We start from the raw sequence: 23,667 nt of genomic DNA on the forward strand, positions 1-23,667 counted from the left end.
TGAGAATCATAATACCAGCCCAAGGAAGCTCATGAAGGGTTGGTATTGGGGAGTAAGTAGTTGATACACCAGGAGCAGCCTGTGAGGGATTCAGCATTAGGCTTTGTCAGGGTAATGGTGATTTAATAGCTGACCAGCTGCTGTAATGTTGTAATACTAAAATGATGATGCAATGAGAATGAGTCAGCAGGGTTATTTAAGAGTTATCACTTTAAGAGGCTGTATATATAAGATACAGCTATTTGAAAGACAAACCTCTGTTTACTGTATTTTGCACCTGGGTTGTCTCAAAATAGTCACACTGTGCGCACTCTGACAGGCTTCCCCAATGGTGAAATGCTAAGTGCCATAGAATTATATAGTTGACATGCAACAGAAGTTTTGTAGAGGAATCTGAATGAACAAGAATCTAGATTGGACCTGGGCATTTTATGCCCCCAGACCACATGCAGCTCTTTTGCTGTCCCTGTCTGCTCCATGTGAAGTCAATCAGAAATTAGAAATCAAATGTAAGTAAGTGTACACCATGCATGTAATACAACTGCAATGCTTTTATTTTGAAGGCAACTGGTATTTTTTTCCAATATACTGTACCTCTTGAGTGCACGCCTATGTACCTTCATAGAGGTGTTAGTGCTGCCCTCCACACAGTCCCAGTTTCTCATGTGGACACTTGGGAAAATTAATGTCCACTCCTGATCTCAGTGCTGTTACCTGTAGCATACAGAGCCCCTTCTAGTGCAGGCCTAATATATGGGCAAGGAAGGGTGTAGCTTCCATGGCTATCAAGTGCTAAGGGGACAGACTATAGCAAACGGCAAGATACTATCATATGCTTGATGTTACTAGTAACTCTGATCTGTCTTTGCATTAGGTTGGAATCAAAGAAATAGTCTGTAGCGCAACACTTAGAGTTAGCAGCAAATGCTCAAAATACATATTAAATGAAGTGGACTAAAATCCATGAAAGCTCACATGCTATGACACATCTTAGTCTTAAAGTGCTATATGAGATACTTGGCCATTTAACAATCCAGATAGCAATCTCTATTGCAACAAAAAGATCTGAAACATGTAAGAAAACAACGAGGTTTCAGCAAGAGGGATGCTTCACTGCTGATTCACAACTTACAAAGCAGCTGGCAATGCAGCAATACCTTGACTGGAAGTCTGTGGCCTTTAAGGGCCTGCACCTTTAGACCTAAACAGTAGTAGCAACATTAGGGGTGGGTGGGGTTGGCTCATGGTATAAATGAACGTTTTGGAGATGTATTACAAATATCATCTTCTCTTGGAGTTGGTTCTCACATCGGAATTTACTGATCCTGAGTCATTCTCACTTTCAGATCCAGATATTAGGAATTTTAAGGTCAGGATCCTTATGGTTCTGCTTTCCCCTTCATGCATCTCTGGATTGTGTGTAGTGTCTGAATCTCCATTTTTAAGAAGTCAAATGTATTAAGATATAAGATTGTAGAGTAAATGATCTTGCAGATTAATCTATTGGAGGAGGCACAGCATAAGTAAGAGTGATGTGTTTAGAAATTTGTCATCTGTAGCTTATCTCTAACTAAAAGTCAAGAACCCCTACAAACATAATTCAAGATAGTTTATATTTTGGGATGTCTTGCAATGTTGTGACAACTCTATAATTCATGTTGTGAAGCCTGGTGTGTGCAAAGGGAAAGTCTCTTCCCATTTTCTGATCAGTGATTTCTTCTGGAGGCCCTGACAGTTGTCTCCAAGCTGGTGTTCCATGGATCTATTGGGCCTAAAACTTACATTATCAATCCTCTGCCACCCAGATTGCCACAGTAGAGAAGAAAGACTTCAGAATCACATAAGCTGTCTACCCACATAATTGTGGGCTTTCTGTTATTTCAGATGAAGTCAGTGGTTTGACGCTTATCATACTTTTGGTAGTGAATAGCTGGCTGACTAAGCTCTTTAAGTATCCGAATTCAAGTGGCTCATAATAATCTTGGCTTTAAATTTCTTCCAGAAAATAACTTTCAAAGAAAGGGGAGAAATGATGTTGACAACTGAAGTGTTGCCCTTAATATTAATAAGACAATTATAGAAATATCAAAGCAACTAGTTTGGAGCAGACGTATCTGTTCCGAAGGAGCAAATAATCTAGGATTTACCATGGTTTTGATCTTATTCCCCAACCTAGATTTGTTGGGGCTTTAGCTCCCATCTCCACCTTCTTCTCCATCATCAAAATAGCCAAACTGCCACACTAGCAAGAAATTAGGCAAGTAAAGTCCAACAAACCTTGGGAGGAAGTACTAAGTACTCATATTGGGAAAGTTGCTTTTGACAGGTTTGCTACAAGGACAAATGAACAATCCTATCAGATGTCCCTCTCCCACATGCAAAGACTAAAATCAGCATGAATGTACATGACTTTTGTGGACCAGTGTAGTTCATTAGATATACTGTAGGTAACATTATTTTGGCAGAGGGGTAATATATATGCAGCACAGAGGGCAAAGACTTCCCAGACCCCTTTTGCAGTCCCTGGAGGGTCTACCTCCAAAGGAGTATTTTTAAAGCCAATGAGGCTTATGGTATCACTACAGACTGGCAAAAGTCATGTATCTTCAGGGGTTGCAGGCAGGGGAGGTTGACTCCTAGTGACTTGGCTCATGCTTCACCTAGAGCAAGACTGTGTGGGTGAGGAACTATGGCCCTTTATGGCTTGTGGACTTCAGCTCCCAAAATTCCTGTACCAGTATGGGTAAACGGGCTGCAGTCCCCTACCCCTACCCCTCACCTAGACCAGGGGAGCCAGCCCTGTGGATCCATTTAATGAGAATAGACTAGAGTAGAGTTCAGTTCAGTTCAATTGTTTATTAGCCATGTGTGATTAGACACACAAGGAATGTCTCCAGTACATAAGCTCTCAGTGTACATACAACAATAGTAATAGATCATTATCATAGTAATTGTAAAAATACATTCATCATAAAACATTAGATACAACACAGTGATAGTCATGGATATTAAATAAGCAATCAACATAAATCATGCTAGGATACTAAGTAAACGATATAAATCACAAGTTACAAGGAACAAAGTTATAGTCATAAGAATATAAGGTGATAATTAATAGGGAAGATGAGAATAATGATGGAGCACCTTACTAAATAGTTTGACAGTGTTGTGGGAATTAATTGTTTAGCAGAATGATAGCATAGGGATGAGCTTTCCTTGTGTCTACTTGTTATGGGGGTGATTGCAATAATAGTTTGGAGACAGTGATGCAAAGTGAATGGGGCTGCATCCTACACGAGGGGGCAGAGCTTAGCTTGATCATTGCATCATTTAGTTTGGCAAAGTGGGCAAAATCTTCCTGTCCCTTCCTCGTGCTATGCAGGGTCTTAACATCTTCTCTGTTTCTCTTCCTTTCCAGCCATGGTGCCTATGGGGAGAAATGCCGGGTTATCCTACCTGCTGTGCCGTGGGTGACATAGAGAAACGCTCGATTGACAGCTGTGCCCCTGAGTCTTCTGCACAGTCTCAGAGTGGCTCACTCATCAATTTACAGCGAGGGCCTGAAACACAATGAACAAACTGACCTTCCACAATAACAGAATCATGCAGGACCGACGAAGTGTCTGTATTTTCCTTCCCAATGACGATTCCCTCAACATCATTATCAATGTGAGTGAACTGTCACCGGTTTCAGTGTTTGAATATCTCTTTGTCTTTAAACACACAACCTGTGTAAGAGCAAAAAATAGCATCATGGTAAATTGGTGGTTCATCTTCCAATCCTAATGCAAGCAGTTCTTGACTAACAAGCACAATTGGGACCCATAGCACAATTTGCAGTGCTAAGTGATTCTTTCCCAGTTTTACAACGTTTTTTATGATTGTTATTAAGCAAACCACTGCAGTTATGACGTGAATCATGCAGTTGTTAAATAAATCCAGTTTCCCCCACTGATTTTGCTTGTTGGGAGCTGCAACCTTGAAAGGTTGCAAAAACCCTGAGAAACATGCTAAATATACTCCAGTTTCCAAGCACTGAAATGTTGATCCCATGGCTGTTGGGATGCTGCAACCATCATAAGTATGAGGACAGGTTGTAAGTCATTTTTTTCAGCCCCATTGTAAGGTGGGATGGTTGCTAAACAAATGATTGTAAGGCAAGGACCACGTGAAAGCCAATCTTCAAGAGTTTTGGGAGCTGCTAAAAGTTTTGTCAGTCTTGCGCTTATGCTTTAATGCTACAGGAGAAATTTCCTGACAGTTAGAACAATTAACCAATGGAACAATTTGCCTCCAGAAGTTGTGAATTCTCCAATACTTGAAGTTTTTAAGAAGATGTTGGATATCATATGTCTGAAGTGGTGTAAGGTTTCCTGCCTAAACAGGGGGTCGGACTAGAAGACCTCCAATGTCCCTTCCAACTCTGTTATTCTATTCTACTTTGATTCCTCAAGCATTCACATCTCCAGAATGCTTCTCCTGAGACCCAGAATGTTGTCCATCAAGCTTTCTTGGGCAGGTGCTTTCAAAGACCATAGACAGGACTGAAGGCCATACAAAAGCACATAGAGAGTTGCAGAGGACTAAATGTTGCACAGGCAGTCCTTCACTTACAACCACAATTGAGCCCAAAATTTCAGAAAAGGAGATAATAAGGAAGATATTAACTTGCGCAGAAATGGGTAGACTAACATTAGAATTAAAAAAACAAAGGAGAGACATATGGAACAGATTTTATCAATGGTGGGAGTCAGAACACGAAAAAATTAGGCTAAGTAGACCTGGAATGAGATATTTTATATGTATTAGCATGAATACATTGGTCAAAAATAATTGTACAAGACTAGCACTGTGTAAGTAGTGTATATATATTATTTGTCTTTCACTTTGGTTTCTATGGCGGATGAAACGCCAGGATGGTCACACTGTGTTTGATATACTTATATGTAAATAATAAAAATCTATTTAAAAACAAAAGAAAAAAATCTGCCAGAAAAAAACCAGGCTTGGAGAACATCACAAACCAAGAAATTACATCTTAAGCAAAATGTATTCTGCATTTTTGCTTTATAAAAATGTCTACATTTCCTGGCCAAATGATTCTTCAGTTCAGTGATTTTTTAAGGAATTATTCTATGTTTTTTTAACCTAATTGGACTACTCTGCATCCATATATATATATGCTTACACTTCTCTTTTTTCCCTTCTTGTTACTAAGTTTGGCTTGGTTTCCTTCCTTCCTTAAGGAAGATTCTTGCAGGATCAAGAGAGACCTGCTGGAAATGAGATAATGTCACAGTGGGTTGGCGTATTTTATTTACTTTCTTTCATCATAATTGGCACCAAATTGATACATGAAGCAGGTGCCATCTTTCTCCCTATGTCCTCACAATTAAATCTCACAAAATCCAAATTCTTAAATTAAGCATACAAAATGGCAAAAGATAAAGACTTGAGGACTTTTCAGTGTGATGGATTTTGCTAGTTTTCTATTTGTTGAAGAAGAAGAAAGATTAGATGAATTCTAATGAGTAGCATTTTGTCAGATGGAACCAGCAAAAGTTAACAAGCCCTGAAAGCCTAGGAGACTTTTGCTTTTATGTAATTTGTAATATGAATAATTCAGTCTGCTTTGGCCATAGCTTGCTTGGTCTTTGAATAAGTTGAGTTTGTGATATTTTATCTACCTAAGTTGTTGATCTTGTTTTATGGTGATCATTGTAGTTCCTTAATTAAAAAAAAAAAAGAGTAATGGCACAATAACTTTCCTTGCAATTTCTCCTGAAATTCTTGCTAAAGCTATTTCTTTGCATTCTGTAGGTTAAAATATTGTGCCATGAGTTACTTGTCCAAGTTTGTGACCTGCTGCGGCTGAAGGATGGGCATCTCTTTGGGCTCAGTGTGATACAAAGTAAGTCCAAATGGAACAATGTTATTTCTGTAATTCTCTACTAACTATGTATTTAGATCATTGATTTTTGCTAACCCTGTGCTTTTTGCCCAAAGATTGTTTAGTACTTGTTTGCTGCACAAAAAATGAATTATAAAGTAATACTTTCAAGTATAACATAATAGATGAGAATTATAGAGCCAGCTTGGTGTAGTGATTAAGCCACCAGGCTATAAATCCAGAAGTCTAGTCCTAGCATAAGCACAAATGTGATAGGATAACTTTGGGCTAGTCACTCTCTCTGACCTAGGAAGGAGGCAATGGCAAACCATTTTGAAATCTTGCCAAGAAAATTGCAGGGATTAGTCCGCCAGGAGTCTATATTGATTCAAAATTATTTTTTAAAAAAAAAACAGTATCGGGGCTAGATAGTCTCACTAAGATATATTATATTTTGTTTGATTTTGACTTAATCACTGTAAGAATCTAACCATTTGCTTTAAAACCTCACCACCAGTGGTGGGTTCCAACTGGTTCAGACTGGTTTGGCTGAACTGGTAGTAGCTTGGCGGCCTGGGTCACTGGAACCGGCAGTGACCCAGGCCTGCCACATCCCCGAATCGGTTCTCCTGGAGGACGCCATCTTGTTTTTTGCTTCCATGCATGCGCAGAGCAATTTTAGTTGTATTGTGCATGCACGCAAAGTGTGAATCAAGCGCACACAGCACTCCCCTGAGCAAACCAGCAGTAGTGCCTGCTAGAACCCACCACTGCTCAGCGCATTACATGAACCAAGACAAGTTTTCATTATTTAATAAATTAAGTAAACTATGCCAGCCCAACGTGCAAATTTGGTCAATAATTTTGTTTATAAACTGAAGCAAAAGGTTGAAGCTGCAGCTAAAAATTAACCATGCCTTGCAAAAGCTATAATTGTCTTTAAAAATAAAAACAAAACTAGAGTCCTTGAATAAGATCAAATTCCCATGAGCATGTAATTGGTTAGCTAATACTAGGACCTCTACCATAGAAGTATCGGAATAAAAGTATAGAAACATTGAGCTATCAGGATTCTCCTTAAAGAATCAAACTTTCTTAAGCAAGCGAAAGAATGTCATTAGCCTTGCTATATTATTTGCTCTAAATGTGAAAATATGCAATTTTTGCAACATTTTTAAAAAAGTGGACAAGTTGTGCTAGAAGAATAAATTATTGAATGCTGTTTTTTAAAATGTCAATTTCTTGAAGGAAAGCTTATAAGGAAATTCTATCTTTTCCCCTCCCAGTAGAAATGCTTCAGCTGGTCCACAAAAGCAGCTTTATAAGCCTGGCTTTCCTTAGTCATAAGTGCATCATTGTTACTGTTTTTAAAAGAATGTCAGAAAATGCTTTGCTCAGCCTGCATACAAAATACAGTCTTCTTGTCCCTTTCTGTGGCAGATAATGAGCATGTATATATGGAATTATCCCAGAAGCTCTACAAGTACTGCCCAAAAGAATGGAAGAAAGAAGCGAGTAAGGTAGGAGTGCCACTCTGGTTTCATCTTTGTGGTCAGGAGGACTGAAGTAGGGAGCAGCTGCCTACTTACATCACAAGCTTGCCTTTCTTTGCCATTGCTATGGCTAGTAGTTGATGCACTCTAGCCTTATTCACCCCACCATATGTTATGTGTGAGGCATTTGCAGAAGAGCCGCCTGACCTCAGTGTCAGTTATCTGATACATCAGTACAGTACAGTATTGGGGTTACTTCACAGTGATGGTTCTCCCACAGTGAGCATCTGAGAGGGAAATGTTCAGCTTCTAGAGGCAATTTTTGCATGAAGTCAAAGTCCAAAATACTGAATATTCCATGTATGTACAGTATGTATGTATGTATATGTATATGTATATGTATGTATGTATAAATTCTCCTGTGTGCTGCTCCGGGAATCCAATCATGGGTTAACTTAGCCTTCTAGCCTTGAGACTGAGTATGCAAATATCAAAGTTACGCCTCCTCTGACTGGACTTCCGTTTCCTTTTCAGTTCTTTTACTCAGTCAAGCCTACGAGACTTATTTTCAACGCTCTCTTGATTAATTGCTAATTTTTCAAGGTTAAGGATGAATTTACTTGGTTTTCACTGTGGATTTCTTGCTGGATTGGAGGTAAAGCGGCAGATTGCTGCCAGTCGATTCCTCCCTCGCTATTTCCCTTTAAGGGATATCGGATCGCTACAGCTGGAGTGGGGCGTTCTCTGCCTGCCCTCCCTTAACTTCAGCGCGCAAGGAAGCTGAGTCTCCCAGCGCTGCCTACCACGCCGGATAGCACCCGCCCGCGAGCGCGGTCAGATCCGAGGCTGTGGCTTGTCGGAGCGGGTCTTCCCCTCCTCCCCGCCTCCCTCCCTTGTGCCCTCGCTGGAGCGGCTGCCGGAGGATTACATGAATCGGCTGTTTGGGAATTTTCCCCTGCGGTTTCTTTGAATTTCGCGCCTTTGATGCCGGTGGCCTTATTTGGAAGCGCTTTTCACGCATGCGCAGTAATACCTGGAATGAGAAGGCAGATTTGCCGCGCGCTTGAGTTTGCGCACTGCTTCCGCCCCTCCCTTTTCCCTCACTCGAGTTTGCTGACTCAGGGAGGAGGTCGCTTCTCTTGGTCTCTGCTTCCACGTGGCGTTCTTGGCGAGTGCTTTCAATTGCATTCCTTTGTTTCGCTGATTGAGCTCTTTCAGATTCAAATCATGGCTGATCAATCGGTATTGCAAGGTACTGTCCGGCCAGTTTCTGAGCCTCGCTCCCCTGGCGAGGGAGGGGCCAGCCCTGGGCCTAGTAGGGCCGCGACCAGGGCCTCTACTAGCAGGCCTCGAGCCTCATCTACTGTTCGGGATAAGTCGCACAAGCGCAAAGACAAGGCCAAGGTTCCCCCCAAGGCATCTGGGGCTCCCATTTCTTCCCCTCCGGTTCTGATTCAGCAACCTGTGTCTCCGGTGAGGGTCGTTGAGCAGGGTTGGTCCCCTGATATTCAGCTTCCCCAGGGCCCTATTCCTGAGGTAGGGGCTTTCGGGCCTCGTTCCCCCCCAATTATTTCGGAGGCTAGTGGGGCTTCTCTTCATTCACCTCCACGTGCTGGGCCCTCTGCCACGTTCACCCCCACAGCTGCAGGCCTCAGGCCTCTGGAGGGCCAGGATTTGGGCCTTCCTGCTGATTTTTACAGCATGATCTCAGAGGCTATTTCCAGAGGGGTGGATGCGGAATTAGCGCGTAGATCCCAGGTCTCCAGGCCTACTCTGGCCTACTCAGGCCTGGCTCCCCAAGCAGTACAAGGGGATTCTTCCATTCTGCAAACTGATCCTCCTTTCCCCTTACACTCTGTGTTTAGCGCACAATCTCCCTTAGTGGAGGAAGGTGAAATCCAGGATAGGGAACTCTCTGGTGACGAGGGTTTTCCTGTGGACCAGCCTCCGGCCCCTGGGCTTTTCAGGCACACTCTTTTCAAATCCCTGCTGTATAAGGCCAAGACTACCGCCCACATGGGGGAGGCAATTTCTGCAGAAAGTGCTGCTGTGGGCCTGGATGCCACCGAGCGGCTCTTTGCTGAGCAGGTGGCTCTGCAAGATTTTATTCCATCTCCCAAGCTTTTTCTTGATTTAATCCAAAAGCAGTGGGATGAGCCGACCGCAGTTAAGCCCCCTGGGTCTGGTGATAGGAAGCTTTTCACATCTTCTCCAGAGTTGGAGGCCCTCCTGCAGTTTCCCACAGTGGATGCTCCCATCGCTGCTCTTGCTTCACCGGCGTTAATTCCTTCTGAAATTTCGGAAGGATTGAAGGCCGAGGACCGCAAGGCCGAATCGGTCATTCGCAAAACTCATCAGGCAGCGGCGTGGGCCTTGCGCTCAGCTACTGCAGCTTCCTTCTTTAATAGGACTTCTTTAGTTTGGCTGAGACAACTACAGGAAAGGCTGGATCCGGAGGAACTGCGCCTCCATCAGGATGTCACCAAGCTGATAGCAGCCCTAGAGTTTTCTGCTGATGCCACCCTTAGCGCGGCAAAATTTGCATCCCGAGCCGTAGTTTCCAATGTGGCTTCTCGCCGTTTGCTCTGGCTCCGCCACTGGCAAGCTGATATCAAATCTAAGTGGCGTCTAGCATCCACGCCCTTTAAGGGCGGGGCCTTATTTGGTTCAGTGCTGGATCCCATTCTTATTGAGACTCGGGACAAACGTAAGGTGCTTCCCTCCACAAGTGCCCGTGTGACCAGAAGACCACAGCCTTATGGTAGACAACAGCCCTTTCGGTCTGGGGACTCGGGGTTTACCTCCGCTCCCTACGTCCCCAACTATACCAGGGGGTTCTCCCAGGCACAGGACCGTGGCCAGGACCGAGCTGGGGCCAGAGACCGGGGGCGCCAGCAGAGTCAGGCGCAGAGTAGACGGTCATTCCGAGGAGCGGGCAACCGTTCCTTTCGCAGATACCGCTGACTCGCAGGAGGTAGGGCCCATAGGAGGACGTCTCTTGGCCTTCGCCCACCGATGGGCGGAGCTCACGTCAGACGCCTGGGCCCTTCAAGTAGTGAGTTTGGGTCTCACGCTAGAATTTCTATCCATCCCCCCGAGAAGGTTCATCAGGTGCCCTGTGCCCAGGTGCCCGTCGAAGCGGCGCCTTATGGACACCGAGATATCTCATCTTCTCACCATCAGGGCCATAGAACAAGTTCCCAAAGGGCAGGGAGGCCTAGGGTTTTATTCCATCTTGTTCCTAGTACCAAAGAACTCCGGGGGATGGAGGGCAATCCTAGATTTGAAACAGCTCAATCAGTATATCAAATACCAAAAATTCAAAATGCACTCTTTAAAGAGCATATTGGCTTCCATCCGCCAAGGCGACATGATGACTTCCATAGACATCAAAGAAGCGTACCTCCATGTGCCCATTCATCCGGCACATCGGAAGTTCCTGCGGTTTCACTTCAACGGCCGTCATTATCAATACCGGGCCTTGCCATTCGGCCTCTCCTCGGCCCCGCGCACGTTCACCAAACTTCTGGCAGTATTGGCAGCCTCCCTTCATTCAATTCCAATACGCATCAATTGCTATTTGGACGACGTGTTGGTGCTGTCGTCCTCTCGAGATCAGGCCCTCCGAGACCTACAGGTCACGATGGACGCATTGCGAAACCATGGATTTGTCCTCAATCTGCCCAAGAGCCACCTGCGCCCAACCACGTCCCTCCTTCATCTGGGAACCACCATCAACTCGATGTCGTGCGAGGTTTTCCTGTCCCCGGAAAGGAGGCAGAGCATATACCACCTGGCGCATCATGCGCTATCCCATCGGCGAGTACCGCTGCTGTCGCTGTCCAAATTGCTAGGGAAGATGATCTCCTGCATCAGCGTGGTGCCCTGGGCCAGGTTCCATGCGCGTCCTCTCCAGTGGTTCCTGCTGCCCTTCCAAAGAGCGCATACCAGTCACTCCCACATCAAGGTGCAGCTCCCGGGCAAGACCAGGCGGTCCCTGCATTGGTGGATGTCGTCCAGGCTCCTCCGGGGATGTCCATTCAAGGAGCCGGACCGCGTTCAAGTTACAACGGACGCCAGCTTATTCGGATGGGGGGCCCATGCCCTGGACAAGGTGGCCCAAGGTCGATGGTCGGATCAGGAGCTGGCGAACAGCATAAACTGGCTGGAGTTGCGGGCCATCCGTCTGGCTCTCCTGGAGTTTCGGGACATTGTATCTCATCACCATGTGTTAATCTTGACCGACAATGTGGCCTCCAAGGCTCACATCAACCGCCAAGGGGGAACGCAGTCCAGAGCTCTGATGCTGGAAGCGGAAAGGTTGTTCCATTGGGCGGAGCCCAGACTCTCATCGATTCGGGCGGAGCACATCTCGGGCGAAGCCAACACTCAGGCGGACTGGCTGAGCAGGGCGACTGTGGATCAGGGGGAGTGGCAGCTACACCCCATTCTCTTCCAGGAACTCTCTCGCCGATTCGGCCTGCCCGAGGTGGATCTGTTCGCTCACCCGCACAACGCACAGCTTCCCCGGTTTTACTCCCAATACCAGACTCCGGGGGCGGAGGGAGTAGATGCTCTACGCAGCCGTTGGCCGGACGGCCTTCTTTATGCCTTTCCTCCTCTCCCGATCCTTCCGTCGGTCATTCAGAAGATCTTGACAGAACAGGCGGAAGTGCTGCTAGTCGCTCCAATGTGGCCCAGACGTCCCTGGTACGCAGACCTCGTCCATCTGTCCGTTTCGCGTCCTTGGAGGATTCCGGACGACAAGATTCAGCTCCACCAAGGGGCTCTCCGGCACCCGGGCCCTCAGCTGTTGCAGTTAGCCGTGTGGCACGTGAGCGGGAGATGCTAGCGGCCCTCCACTATTCCGACGAAGTCATTTCTACAATTCAAGCGGCCCGTCGCCCGTCGACTACCCGTATTTACGAGGCTACCTGGCAGGCCTTCTGCCGCTGGTGCCGGCGCACCGGGGTCGATCCCATCAAGGCCTCGGTGCCCCAAGTTCTGGATTTCTTGCAGTCCGGCCTCAACAAGGGATTGGCGCCAAACACGCTTCGCCGTCAGGTCACAGCCTTGTCGACGGTGGTCGGGGGTGGCCAAGGCCGCTCCTTATCCCAGCACTCGCGAGTTCGAACCTTCCTGAAGGGTGCTTCCAACTTACGACCGCCGACGGTACATCGTTATCCCACGTGGGATTTGACCTTGGTTCTCAGGGCCCTAACAGCTGCCCCCTTTGAGCCTCTACATTCCATTAGCCTCCGCTTGTTGACACTCAAGACGGCTTTCCTGGTGGCCATAACATCGGCCAGGAGGGTGTCGGAGCTAGCAGCCCTCTCTGTTCGTGCGGATCTTTGCATCTTCCACCCGAACAAGGTAGTGCTTCGTTTGGATCCGACCTTTCTTCCAAAGATAAACTCATTGTTTCACAGAACTCAAGAACTTGTCCTGCCGGACTTTTGTCCTCACCCGTCTCATCCGCGGGAACGTCAGTGGCACCATCTGGATGTTCGCAGAGCTCTTCGTCGCTATGTGAAGCGCACGGCGTCGTTCCGAAGGTCGGAGGCTCTGTTCGTCTCCTTCCAGCCATCTTCAATGGGACAGAAGGTGTCCTCCCACACCATCGGCCGATGGTTGAAAGCTTGCATTGCGTTGGCGTATGACACCCACTCCAGACCGGTTCCAAGGCGAATCACTCCTCACTCCACCAGGAGTGCGGCCACCACAGCGGCCTGGGCGACGCAAGCATCTGTGGAAGAGATTTGCAGGGCGGCCACTTGGGCATCCCCCTCGCCCTTTATTCGCCACTACAAGATTGATGTCTTCGCCTCGGCCGAGGCGTCCTTTGGGCGGAGAGTGTTGCAAAGGGTCCTTCCGTCTGCGGAGGAGCCTGACCAGCCTAGCTCCCGCCCTGGGAGTTCATTGCTTTGATATATCCCATGATTGGATTCCCGGAGCAGCACACAGGAGAATGACCGTTGTCTTACCTGAACGGTCCTTCTATGGGTGCTGCGAAGGGAATCCAACCCCGCCCGCAGCTTCGGCTGGTCAGGGCTCCGTTTTGATTGTGACTCTCTGACTTGTTACTGACTGGACTTGACTCTGTAGTGCCGGATGACCTGCAGCTTGTTTGAGGATTGACATAATGCTCCTTCGGTGGACTTCGTAAAGAACTGAAAAGGAAACGGAAGTCCAGTCAGAGGAGGCGTAACTTTGATATTTGCATACTCAGTCTCAAGGCTAGAAGGCTAAGTTAACCCATGATTGGATTCCCTTCGCAGCACCCATAGAAGGACCGTTCAGGTAAGACAACGGTCATTTTGAGTAGTTCAGAGAACTAGCAAATGCCACTTCTGGCTGATCCCAGAGTGGGGTAGGAATGGAGATTTTGCAGTATCCTTCCCCTGCCATGCCCACCAAGCCACGCCCACAGAATCGGTAGTAAAAAAACCTATCACCGCTACCTCCGTTTTCATTGGCAGAATGTTGCATGAAGTCATTGCAGCTGTAAATAGAGCTCAGGAGCCCGTTTTTACTGGCAGAGCACTTGGGCCACCACAGGCGTCCCCAACATGAGTGATGTCAATCTGGCCACCCCCTCACATCCTGAGGTCAAATACAACCCTGATGCGGCCCTCAGTTAAATCGTGTTTGACACCCCTAATCTAGACTACTAGTTTAAGCAGTAGACTAAATTAAACCAAATACATTAGCCTATGCTAATTTTTTAAGTTGTGATCTTTGACATCTTTTAGTAAGTCCTGCCCCTTCTGGACATAGTGAGGATGCTAATGATAGTGGTTATGACTCGAAACATGAAGGACTCCAAGAAAATGCTCTGGAAGCACATTGTTACTCCTGGGCATTGCATTGGGGTCCCACTGGGCCCACTTGTCTTAACAGTAAAACAGCCAGCAGCTTTAATTTAGCCTCAGAGCCATTTTAAAGACACTTTCATTTCCTTTTTTTTCAGAGCAAATAAGATGCTAAATAAATAGAAGCTAAGTAATCTCCAGTTGATAGGCAATTTTCTAAGAAATGAAATATTAACAAAAAGTTCCCTCTTCTTTAATTCCACAATTTATTTATTTCTCAGTCTGATTTCCCATCTCAGTCATAAAACTGACTCGAGTCCAGTTATCATTAAAATGTAGTAACATGCACTCCAAAACAAATGATACATAACCTATAAATCAGTCAGCTGTGCCAAGCACTTCAAAGATCTCGGCTCTCATTTATGAAATGAGATCTCAGAAAGGTTTGAACTTGCCCCAAGATAAATTAAAAGAATATGAGGAATATCTCATAAAATTAATATTTGGAGTCCTGTCAGATTTGACCTACTCCTCTCCCCCACCCAAGTCACCATATCCTTTGCTGTATCCAGACAAAAGGGCAAATAGTGAAGCTCAGGCATCACTTGGGGTGGAGAATTATCTAAATTTTGGGTTAAGGACTCATTCCACATGTTAATTTGATGGACAAAATGTTGTAAACAGTGTGTTCCTGCCCACTTCTGCCAATCTCTTTGGCAGAGAAGATTGCAACTTAGCCAGCTCTGTTTCTCCATCATAGTGTGCCTCAGCTGGTGCTCCTTATAAAACAGACAGAATAATTAGAAAAATAGAATCATCATAAATCAGGGGTGTCAAACTCAAGGCCTGCGGGCTGGATCCAGCTTGTGGGATGCTTAAGTCTGGACCAGCCTGGAAATGCCCTGCAGTGCCTCTGGCAGCCAAAACAAGGCATGGGGGGGACATGTGCAGCTGTGCCGTGCCCCATTTTGGCTAGCAAAACGGGGCACGGCACAGTCTGTTCTGTGTCTCCCCCCCTCCACATGGCTGGCCCGCGAAGGAGAACTACAATGCTGATCCAGCCCTCAAAGAAATCCAGTTTGACACCCCTGTTATAGATGTAGCTGACTGTTGTTTATTAAGAGGAGGTATCCAGAAGTGCAATCCTGCCGGTTTAGCAATTGGTCCGCTGAGTGCGTGCTTCACTCTCACTCATGGCTAACGTGCCTGATGTGCACTGCATGCGTGTGTGCAATTCACAGGAAAACAGCTGAGGCTCAGCAATCCACTCTGTTGTGCCTATCAGCTGGGCTAAAAAAAATAAGGAAATATGGGTGAGGCTAGCTCAGGGGCAGGCAGATGGGCCCACCTGAAGGTCGGAGCAAACCGGTTCGCTCTCAACTGATCTTCAGAGCTACCAGTTTGCCTGAACTGGGCCGAACCAGTAGAATCTCACCCCTGGAGGTATCCTTTAAAGGCTGGGCACAAGCAAGAGGTTGTTGCAAATGGCCATCTCAGCAGCCCCTGCAGGAATAGAAAGTGGAGTAGATACACTTTGGGGCTGATCCAGCAGAGGTCTTTTTATCGCCCTCCTTTTGCTCAGTCTGGAAACTGATATTTATTTATTTATTTTAATTTTTTTATTTTATCAATTTCATATATACATTCACAATTATATGATCTCATAACTGTTATTAATAATATGTATTTATAACAATTTTTCCCTACAGTTGACAATATACTTGAAATTGCTTTCTTACCATCCCATAAATCCATCTTATCTTACAACGGTCCTACTTCTTCTTCCCTCCCTCCCTCTTTCCTTCCCTTGTTTCTTCTCTCCTACTCTCCTTCCTTCCCTCCTTCCTTCCCTCCCTCCTTCCCCCTTCCCTCCCTCCTTTCTTCTCTCCTTCCCTCCTTCCTTCCCTCCTTCCTTCCTTCCCTCCTTTCTTCTCTCCTTCTCTCCTTCCTTTCCCCCTTCCTTTCCTCCCGAACCAGTAGAATCTCACCCCTGGAAGTATCCTTTAAAGGCTGGGCACAAGCAAGAGGTTGTTGCAAATGGCCATCTCAGCAGCCCCTGCAGGAATAGAAAGTGGAGTAGATACACTTTTGGGCTGATCCAGCAGAGGTCTTTTTATGGCCCTCCTTTTGCTCAGTCTGGAAACTGATATTTATATTTGCTATTTATTGCAGGGTATAGACCAGTTTGGTCCCCCAATGATCATTCACTTTCGAGTGCAGTACTATGTGGAGAATGGCCGCTTGATCAGGTAAGTTTGAAAAAGCCAGACTACCTAGAGTGAGGGGGGATGTGTATTCATCAGAGAGTTCTATTCAAAGCCTTGATGCTAGAGGATTGCAAAAAATAAGTATGGGCGCTCAGAATTGACCACAAGTTAAATAACATCTTAGCTTTTTGACCACTCATTCAACTTCCTGCCAGGAAATCTGGAAAGATATACAGTAATCACAGTAATAAATACATGGAGGCCACAGCCTGGGAAAAGTTGCACTGACATATTACCAAATCTTCAGCAATTGGACTCTTTGAGACTTTTCATCAAGATAATTTGTCCTGTTTATCTGTTTTTAAAAATCTGCATTGAAGATGAAAGCCCTCTCAAGGCTTGCCTAAATTTGATAAAGTAATAAAACAGTATGAAAATTAATAAAATGAATAAGCAGCAGCAAGATAAATGTTAAAGCAATGAAGCAATGGTAAAAAGAAATTCACATCAGCAGAGGCATTCAAAACAAGAAGTCAACATATAGGGAAGAACCGAAATGGCCTTGGGGAAAAAATGTGCAGCTACCTCCAGAAAAAGATAAGCATAGCCTGGGAAAATAGGGAGGCCTAAGAAAGAAACTCAAGGGTGTTTTGCCTTAACTCTCTTTGGTGTAAGAGAAAACACTGTCAGACTTTCAAGATTCTGTTATCAGTGTTTCCCAACTTTGGGCTTCAACATACTGAATGTGAATTATGGGAGTTGAGGTCCATATGTCTTAAATTTGCCAGATTCGAGAACCATCTCACTAAAACAGAGTTCCGCTATTTCTTATGGTGTCCATTTCCTGACCTGGCCTTCCCCAAAGGGTGGACGCAAAAGTCAAAATGGTAACCTCAGTGATATGGTTTCAATGGCCTTCTTGACATTTTGGTCCCTCTCCCCACTTTGAGGTGCTGCTATGCATTAGGTTTAAGGCATTGTCAAAGATCTGGGGGAATAATGTTAATCTGTATACAGATTACCATAAATCAGATTGCCTTAAATCAGGTAAAATATTCTGTTAATCCAGGAATAAGGGTTAGAATACTCTGCTGTCAGGGTAATAACTTAAGTGCTGACCAGATGTTATGATGGTGTAATTCTGGGAATGAATCAGCAAAATTTTAGGTTGATATCACTTTAAGAGCCTGTAATAAGAAGAGGCCCTATTGGGGCATGTGTTTCCGTGCTGTAATTGCTGCTTGCTGCTTGTTTGAGGTCTGACTAAAGTACATATATGTATATATTCTTTGTAGATAAAACCTCTGTTTAAATACAAACCTTTGCTTACTGTATTTGCTCCTGGGTTGTCTCACATAGTCACACTGTGCGCACTCTGACATCTGACATCAAGCATCTAAAAGCTGCCAAATGAGACCAGCATGCACACTCTTCTGATACAGTGCACTCCTTATCTCTGGTTTTCTTGTTGATTGGTTCCATGTCCTGAACATTTGCTCATTTTTTTCCTTATTTTCTTTTTCACCTTCTCATCTTTGTCCAGTGACCGAACTGCACGCTACTATTATTACTGGCATCTGAGGAAACAAGTCCTGCGTTCTCAGTGCATGCTACGTGAAGAGGCCTATTTCCTCCTAGCAGCCTTTGCACTGCAGGCTGACCTAGGCAATTTCAAAAGGAACAAGCATTTTGGGAAATACTTTGAACCTGAAGCATACTTTCCTGCATGGGTAAGTAAGGGCGCCTTCCAAAACCACCTTGTTGTCTTTGAGGGAATGTTCCTTGTTAACTTTGAATTCTGAAACACAAAGCAAGCCTGGGGGGGCGGGGTGTTGGCCATTTTCAGAAACATTTCGGGCAGCAGATGCTGTTTTGGTATAGGGTTGGCCATTGTCCACATCAGCTGGATAAAATGCAGAAGGTCACAGTAGGCCTTTTCAGCTTTGCCAGAGCCAGGTTGGTTTTTGCAGAAATTTGGCCACTGAGTCTCCTCCTTGCTTAGTTTTTATAATGGTAAAGGGAAGGAAGAAATATGGCTGTATGGTCAACTTTGCTATCGGTGTGCTTAGCCATTTGAAGCAATTGTGAGTCTCATAGCAACTATGCAATGGGCAGAAATACCAAAGGAACTTGTTTCAGTTGATCACTTTTAATAAGAGGTTGTATGGCTGGACAAGAACTCAGAAACTATAGATAAGGATGTGATGTATGGTGTAAAATTGGTTTTAAGGCTTCCTGGTTCTTTCTAGTAACTGGTGGTAGGTTGCAAGGATTTCCAGATCAAGCTAATTTTCAGGCATGGCATTGTTGCATCCTGTTGGGTCACTGAGAATTGAGAGATGCTATAAAGAAAGCTAGGACTTCCTTAAAACACTTCTCATTCAGCAACCATTCAAAGTAATGACAATGCTAAGTGAGAGGGACTTATTTCAGGTCTTGATAGTTGTAATCCTCGCAAACACGTGATTATCATTTGGGCTCTTGGCAACCAGCGTGCAATTACAGTGGTCACAGCATCGCTATTTGCAGTCTTCACTGCCAGCTTTGGACAAGCAAAGAAGCTGGGGAAGCCATGAGGTGGTCACAAATGGTGATGTCATGAGACATTGAAACCTTGCGGAATTCACCTAACAATGATGACACTGTTGCAGTCATGTTTGCGTGACATGCTTTACAACTGCATTGCTTAGCAGTGGAGTTGCAGGTCCCAGTTACCATTGTTAGACAAAGACTATCTGTATATGAAAAACATGTGCTCTGCCACAGGGCATAAAGCCTTTGTCAGAAGCCTCTGTAGGGGCAACAGCCATTCAGAGGCTGCAGTCTCTGGAATGTTCTGCTTCCCCTCTGGACATGGAACCTCCTATGGACTGTAATTCCAGGTAGTTCCCAGCAGTTTCTGGAAGTAATTCCTCTGAATCAAAAATAGTGTGAGAAATAGTGCCTACCAAGGGAGGGTTGGTGGGTGCTTTGATAGACTACAGTGAAGCACCATTTTCCCTGGAAGGAAATGGATGAGGCAAGAACCACCATAGCCCAGAGCTGGATAGGAGACACAATAGCTACCCCCTAGAACAGTGTTTCTCAACCTTGGCGACTTGAAGTCCTGTGGACTTCAGCTCCCAGAATCCCCCAGCCAGCATAGCTGGCTGGGGAATTCTGGGAGCTGAAGTCCACAAGACTTCAAGTCGCCAAGGTTGAGAAACACTGCCCTAGAATCTCCCATGGTATATCCATTAATAGCAATAGCAATAGCAATAGCAATAGCAGTAGACTTATATACCGCTTCATAGGCCTTTCAGGCCTCTCTAAGCGGTTTACAGAGAGTCAGCATATTGCCCCCAACAATCTGGGTCCTCATTTTACCCACCTCGGAAGGATGGAAGGCTGAGTCAACCCTGAGCCGGTGAGATTTGAACCGCTGACCTGCTGATCTAGCAGTAGCCTGCAGTGCTGCATTTAACCACTGCGCCACCTTGGCTCATGAATAAGGGTTTAATCTAGCAAGATTTTTTGTATTGTCTGTAAGCAAATGGAACTCTGTATTGTACGATGTCATTTTTGGGCTTAGCCTGACAAGGAGTTTGAATGTGCCAGGCATTCCAAACAAAGTATCCTCTTTTAATTTTATCTTCACAATTTAAAAAAAAACCTTCGGAATGCTGTATCTGGGACGCTTCAAACTGCTTCAAAATAATGAAAACTTTCATAAGGAGGTATTGATTGACTCTGGACCTGACCCAAGACGAGGCGAGTCTGCCGGAACATCCAGCGGTCCCGGGGCTGGCAGCAGCTGCGGAGAATTCGGTCTCCCCGAGCTGCCAGCTCGGAAAGACGCTGAGCCCTAGAAACGGCAAGAGTCATCGGCATTGCTGGCCGCAGACACCATAAGAAGCCGCCGAAGCTGCTGGTTGCCGACATCGCCCGTCTCTTTCCATTTGAGCCGCCTAACATCGCGGCTCGAACGAACGAATTTAAAATAAATGTTGGGAAGCGTAGCGGACGGTGGAGATTGGAATTGAGTTAAACAACGAGAGAGCTGGTGAGAGGGGAGTTTGGGAAGCGTCATAGACGCCGAGGGACGCTGCTTGTTGCTGGCCACCGACATTGCCGGCCGTGGTTGCCATCTGACGCCGCCTAACATCGCGGCTTGAACAGAAGGAACTGGCGGAGACCGCGGAGATTAAAGGAGAACTAAGGGAGAGCTGGTGAGGGGGAAATTGGCCCCTGGGACAGAGTTGAGGGAGTGCGGAGTGTCTTGTGATTTCGGAGCTGGCAGCGGACCGGTAAACTTTAATTCTCCGAGCTGCCAGCCTCGATGGATGCCAACATTGTTGGCTAATGAAACTGACCACCTTGGACTTGTTTTTTGACGCGCTGGCCCCTAAGAACGTCGGGCCCGATTATTGAATGGAGCGTCCCTCTCCCTCCCCTTCTATCGGAGATAAGCTTCCCTCCCTCCCTCTTTGGACTCCTTTGATCCTGGAAATGACATCAAGAGAAGCTGTTGAAATGAACACACTTACCAGACTTCTTTCTACTATGGTTAACTCCCCGGTTCTCATCATTGCAGCTGACTCTCGAACTCACTTTACCCCCCAGCCCCTCCCCCCCCTGGACTACACTGAATTTTTCAGAAGAGCCCCCCCTCAAGGTAGGCCCTCCCTCAGGAGAGGGCAGAAGACACCTTTGGACTACCATAAACTGAACATTGTGTCTGTGAGCCCGCGCAATTTTTAAATTTTTTAATTTTTACTTTTAATATGGTATGTTGAGTGCATGGGATTGCTTGAGATGATATGAATGATCTCACTTTTATTATTATTACTGTTGTAACTTTGTGTTTTAATTATTCCGTGAGGACTGCTTGAGTGAGAGTTTGGGTATGACTGATTCGGAGGACCTGCTGGGGTATGCGGGGGTCACCGGGGTGGTTGGGGGGACCACAACCACGGGAGAGGGTCAGAGCATTGCGGTCATAACAGGGAGAGGCAGATATGGCGGGGACTTTAGGGCAGGCCATCATCGGGGAAGGAGGGCTCGCTGTGTCATAGAGATCCCTCCTTCCGGCCCTAGGAGTCCCACTCCAAGGTCAGATGGCGCAAGTACCCAGGACCCTGGTCTCAGACTGCTGTCGCTAAATGCCAGGTCTGTTGTTCATAAGGCCCCCCTCATCCGGGACTTGATAACTGATGAGGGCGCAGACCTGGATGTATTACTGAAACATGGCTGGGCGCGGAGGGAGGAGTCCCCCTCGTTGAGATGTGCCCAGCCGGATTTCAGGTGCTACACCAGCCGAGAGCCCAGGGAAGGGGTGGCGGTGTGGCTATTGTAGTCCGGGAGTCTTTAGTACCTCGTAGGATCCCTGCTCCGGAGCTTGTCGGGTGTGAGTCCCTGCTAGTGAAGCTGGACCTCAAGGGTCAAGTGGGTCTGCTGCTTATGTACCTGCCTCCCAACTGCGTTGCAGCAGCCCTCCCCTCGCTCCTCGAGTCAGTAGCCGAGCTAGCGGTTGAGTTCCCTAGACTTATAGTTCTGGGGGACTTTAACTTGCCTTCGCTCGGTGAACACTCTGATGGAGCGCAGGAGTTCATGGCTTCCATGACAGCCATGGGCTTGACTCAAGTAATTCGAGGCCCAACTCACTCAGCGGGTCACACGCTTGACCTCGTATTCCTCTCGGAGCAGTGGAGTTACAATCTTGGTCTGAGGGGTAATGAGATCATACCCCTGTCGTGGTCAGACCACTACCTACTGAGGCTAGACTTCCGGAGGCCAAACCCCCACCGTAGGGAGGAGGAACCGACCAGCTGGTTCCGCCCCAAGCGACTGATGGATCCTGCTAAGTTCCAGATGGAGCTTGGGGTTATTCCTGATACCCTCACCCACAGTTCGGCGGAGACCCTCGTCGCTGCCTGGCACTCGGCAGCTTCGGAGTCTCTAGACCGGATTGCGCCGCTACGGCCCCTCCGGGTCAGCGGCCCCCGGAGGCCTCCTTGGTTCACTGAGGAGCTCCGGGAGGTAAAGCGCCGGAGGAGATGCCTAGAGCACTCGTGGAGGTCTGATAGGTCCGAGTCGAAATGGGCACTTTTAACAGCATGCACCAAGGAGTATATTCGGACCTTAAGAACAGCAAAAAGAACATACATTGCCTCCTTGGTAGCGTCCGCCGAGTCCCGCCCAGCCGCCCTGTTTAGGATAACCCGCTCCCTCCTAAATAGGAGGGAGACGGGGGACTCCCTACAGGGTAAGGCTGAGGAGTATGTCCAGTTCTTGGCGGACAAAGTTGCCCGGTTTCGAGCGGACCTGGACTCCACCCCAGTAGATCCAGCCGAGACACAAGGAGAAGACTTGGCAAACCATCTCTGGGTTGAGTTTCAGGAAGTTGCCTCTGGGGATGTGGACAAGGCTATGCGAGCTGTGAGCGCCTCCACCTGCATACTGGACCCGTGTCCCTCCTGGCTGGTTGCCAACAGCAGTGAGGTGACACGAGGCTGGATCCAGGCGGTTGTTACCGCTTCTCTTCGGGAGGGGTACTTTCCCACCGCGCTCAAGACAGCGGTGGTAAGACCCCTCCTGAAGAAACCGTCTCTGGATCCAGCTGTTCTTAATAACTATCGTCCAGTCTCCAACCTCCCCTTTGTAGGGAAGGTTGTTGAGAAGGTGGTGGCTCTCCAGCTTCAGCGTACCTTGGAGGAAGCTAACTATCTTGACCCCTTCCAGTCTGGCTTCAGACCCGGTTACAGCACAGAAACCGCTTTGGTCGCATTGACTGATGATCTCTGGAGAGCTAGGGATGGAGGCCATGCTTCCATCCTAGTTCTCCTGGACCTCTCAGCGGCTTTCGATACCATCGACCATGGTATCCTTCTGCGACGACTGCGGGAGATAGGGGTGGGCGGCACTGTCTTGCAGTGGTTCTCCTCCTATCTCTTGGACAGGTCGCAGTCGGTGTTGGTGGGGGGGCAAAGATCGTCCCTGAGGCCCCTAACTTATGGGGTGCCGCAGGGGTCGGTCCTATCCCCCCTACTATTTAACATTTACATGAAACCGCTGGGTGAGATCATCCGAAGGCACGGGATAAAATACCACCAATATGCGGACGATACACAGTTGTATCTGTCCGCCCCGTGCCAACTCAATGAAGCGGTGGACGTGATGAACCGGGGTCTGGAAGCCGTTAAAGACTGGATGAGAGCAAACAAGCTGATACTCAACCCAGACAAGACCGAGTGGCTGTTGTGTTTCCCTCCCAAAAATTTGACCAA

The 23,667-nt window shown here is 46.8% G+C and overlaps 2 protein-coding genes across 3 annotated transcripts in view; both read left to right on the forward strand.

Annotated features, from left to right (window-relative positions):
• Positions 1–23,667, forward strand: part of FRMD6 (FERM domain containing 6) — a 142,164-nt gene that overhangs the window by 100,893 nt on the left and 17,604 nt on the right. For both annotated transcript variants that reach the window (XM_087728381.1, XM_087728386.1), the window contains 5 exons: positions 3,419–3,669; positions 5,821–5,911; positions 7,331–7,410; positions 16,368–16,444; positions 17,946–18,132. In XM_087728381.1, the coding sequence (XP_087584507.1) occupies positions 3,571–3,669; positions 5,821–5,911; positions 7,331–7,410; positions 16,368–16,444; positions 17,946–18,132 (534 nt within the window). In that variant the 5' untranslated portion in view covers positions 3,419–3,570. The remainder of the gene's footprint in view (positions 1–3,418; positions 3,670–5,820; positions 5,912–7,330; positions 7,411–16,367; positions 16,445–17,945; positions 18,133–23,667) is intronic.
• Positions 7,649–14,853, forward strand: LOC148049785 (lamina-associated polypeptide 2-like). Its single transcript, XM_087703721.1, has 3 exons — positions 7,649–7,662; positions 9,249–10,144; positions 14,657–14,853. The coding sequence occupies exons 1-3, from the start codon at positions 7,649–7,651 to the stop codon at positions 14,851–14,853; spliced, it is 1,107 nt and encodes a 368-aa protein (XP_087559847.1).

This window comes from Thamnophis sirtalis, unplaced genomic scaffold, assembly GCF_051295495.1.
Source record: "Thamnophis sirtalis isolate CommonGarterSnake01/CBP01778 unplaced genomic scaffold, rThaSir2_p1.2 scaffold_1, whole genome shotgun sequence".
NCBI lineage: Eukaryota > Metazoa > Chordata > Lepidosauria > Squamata > Natricidae > Thamnophis > Thamnophis sirtalis.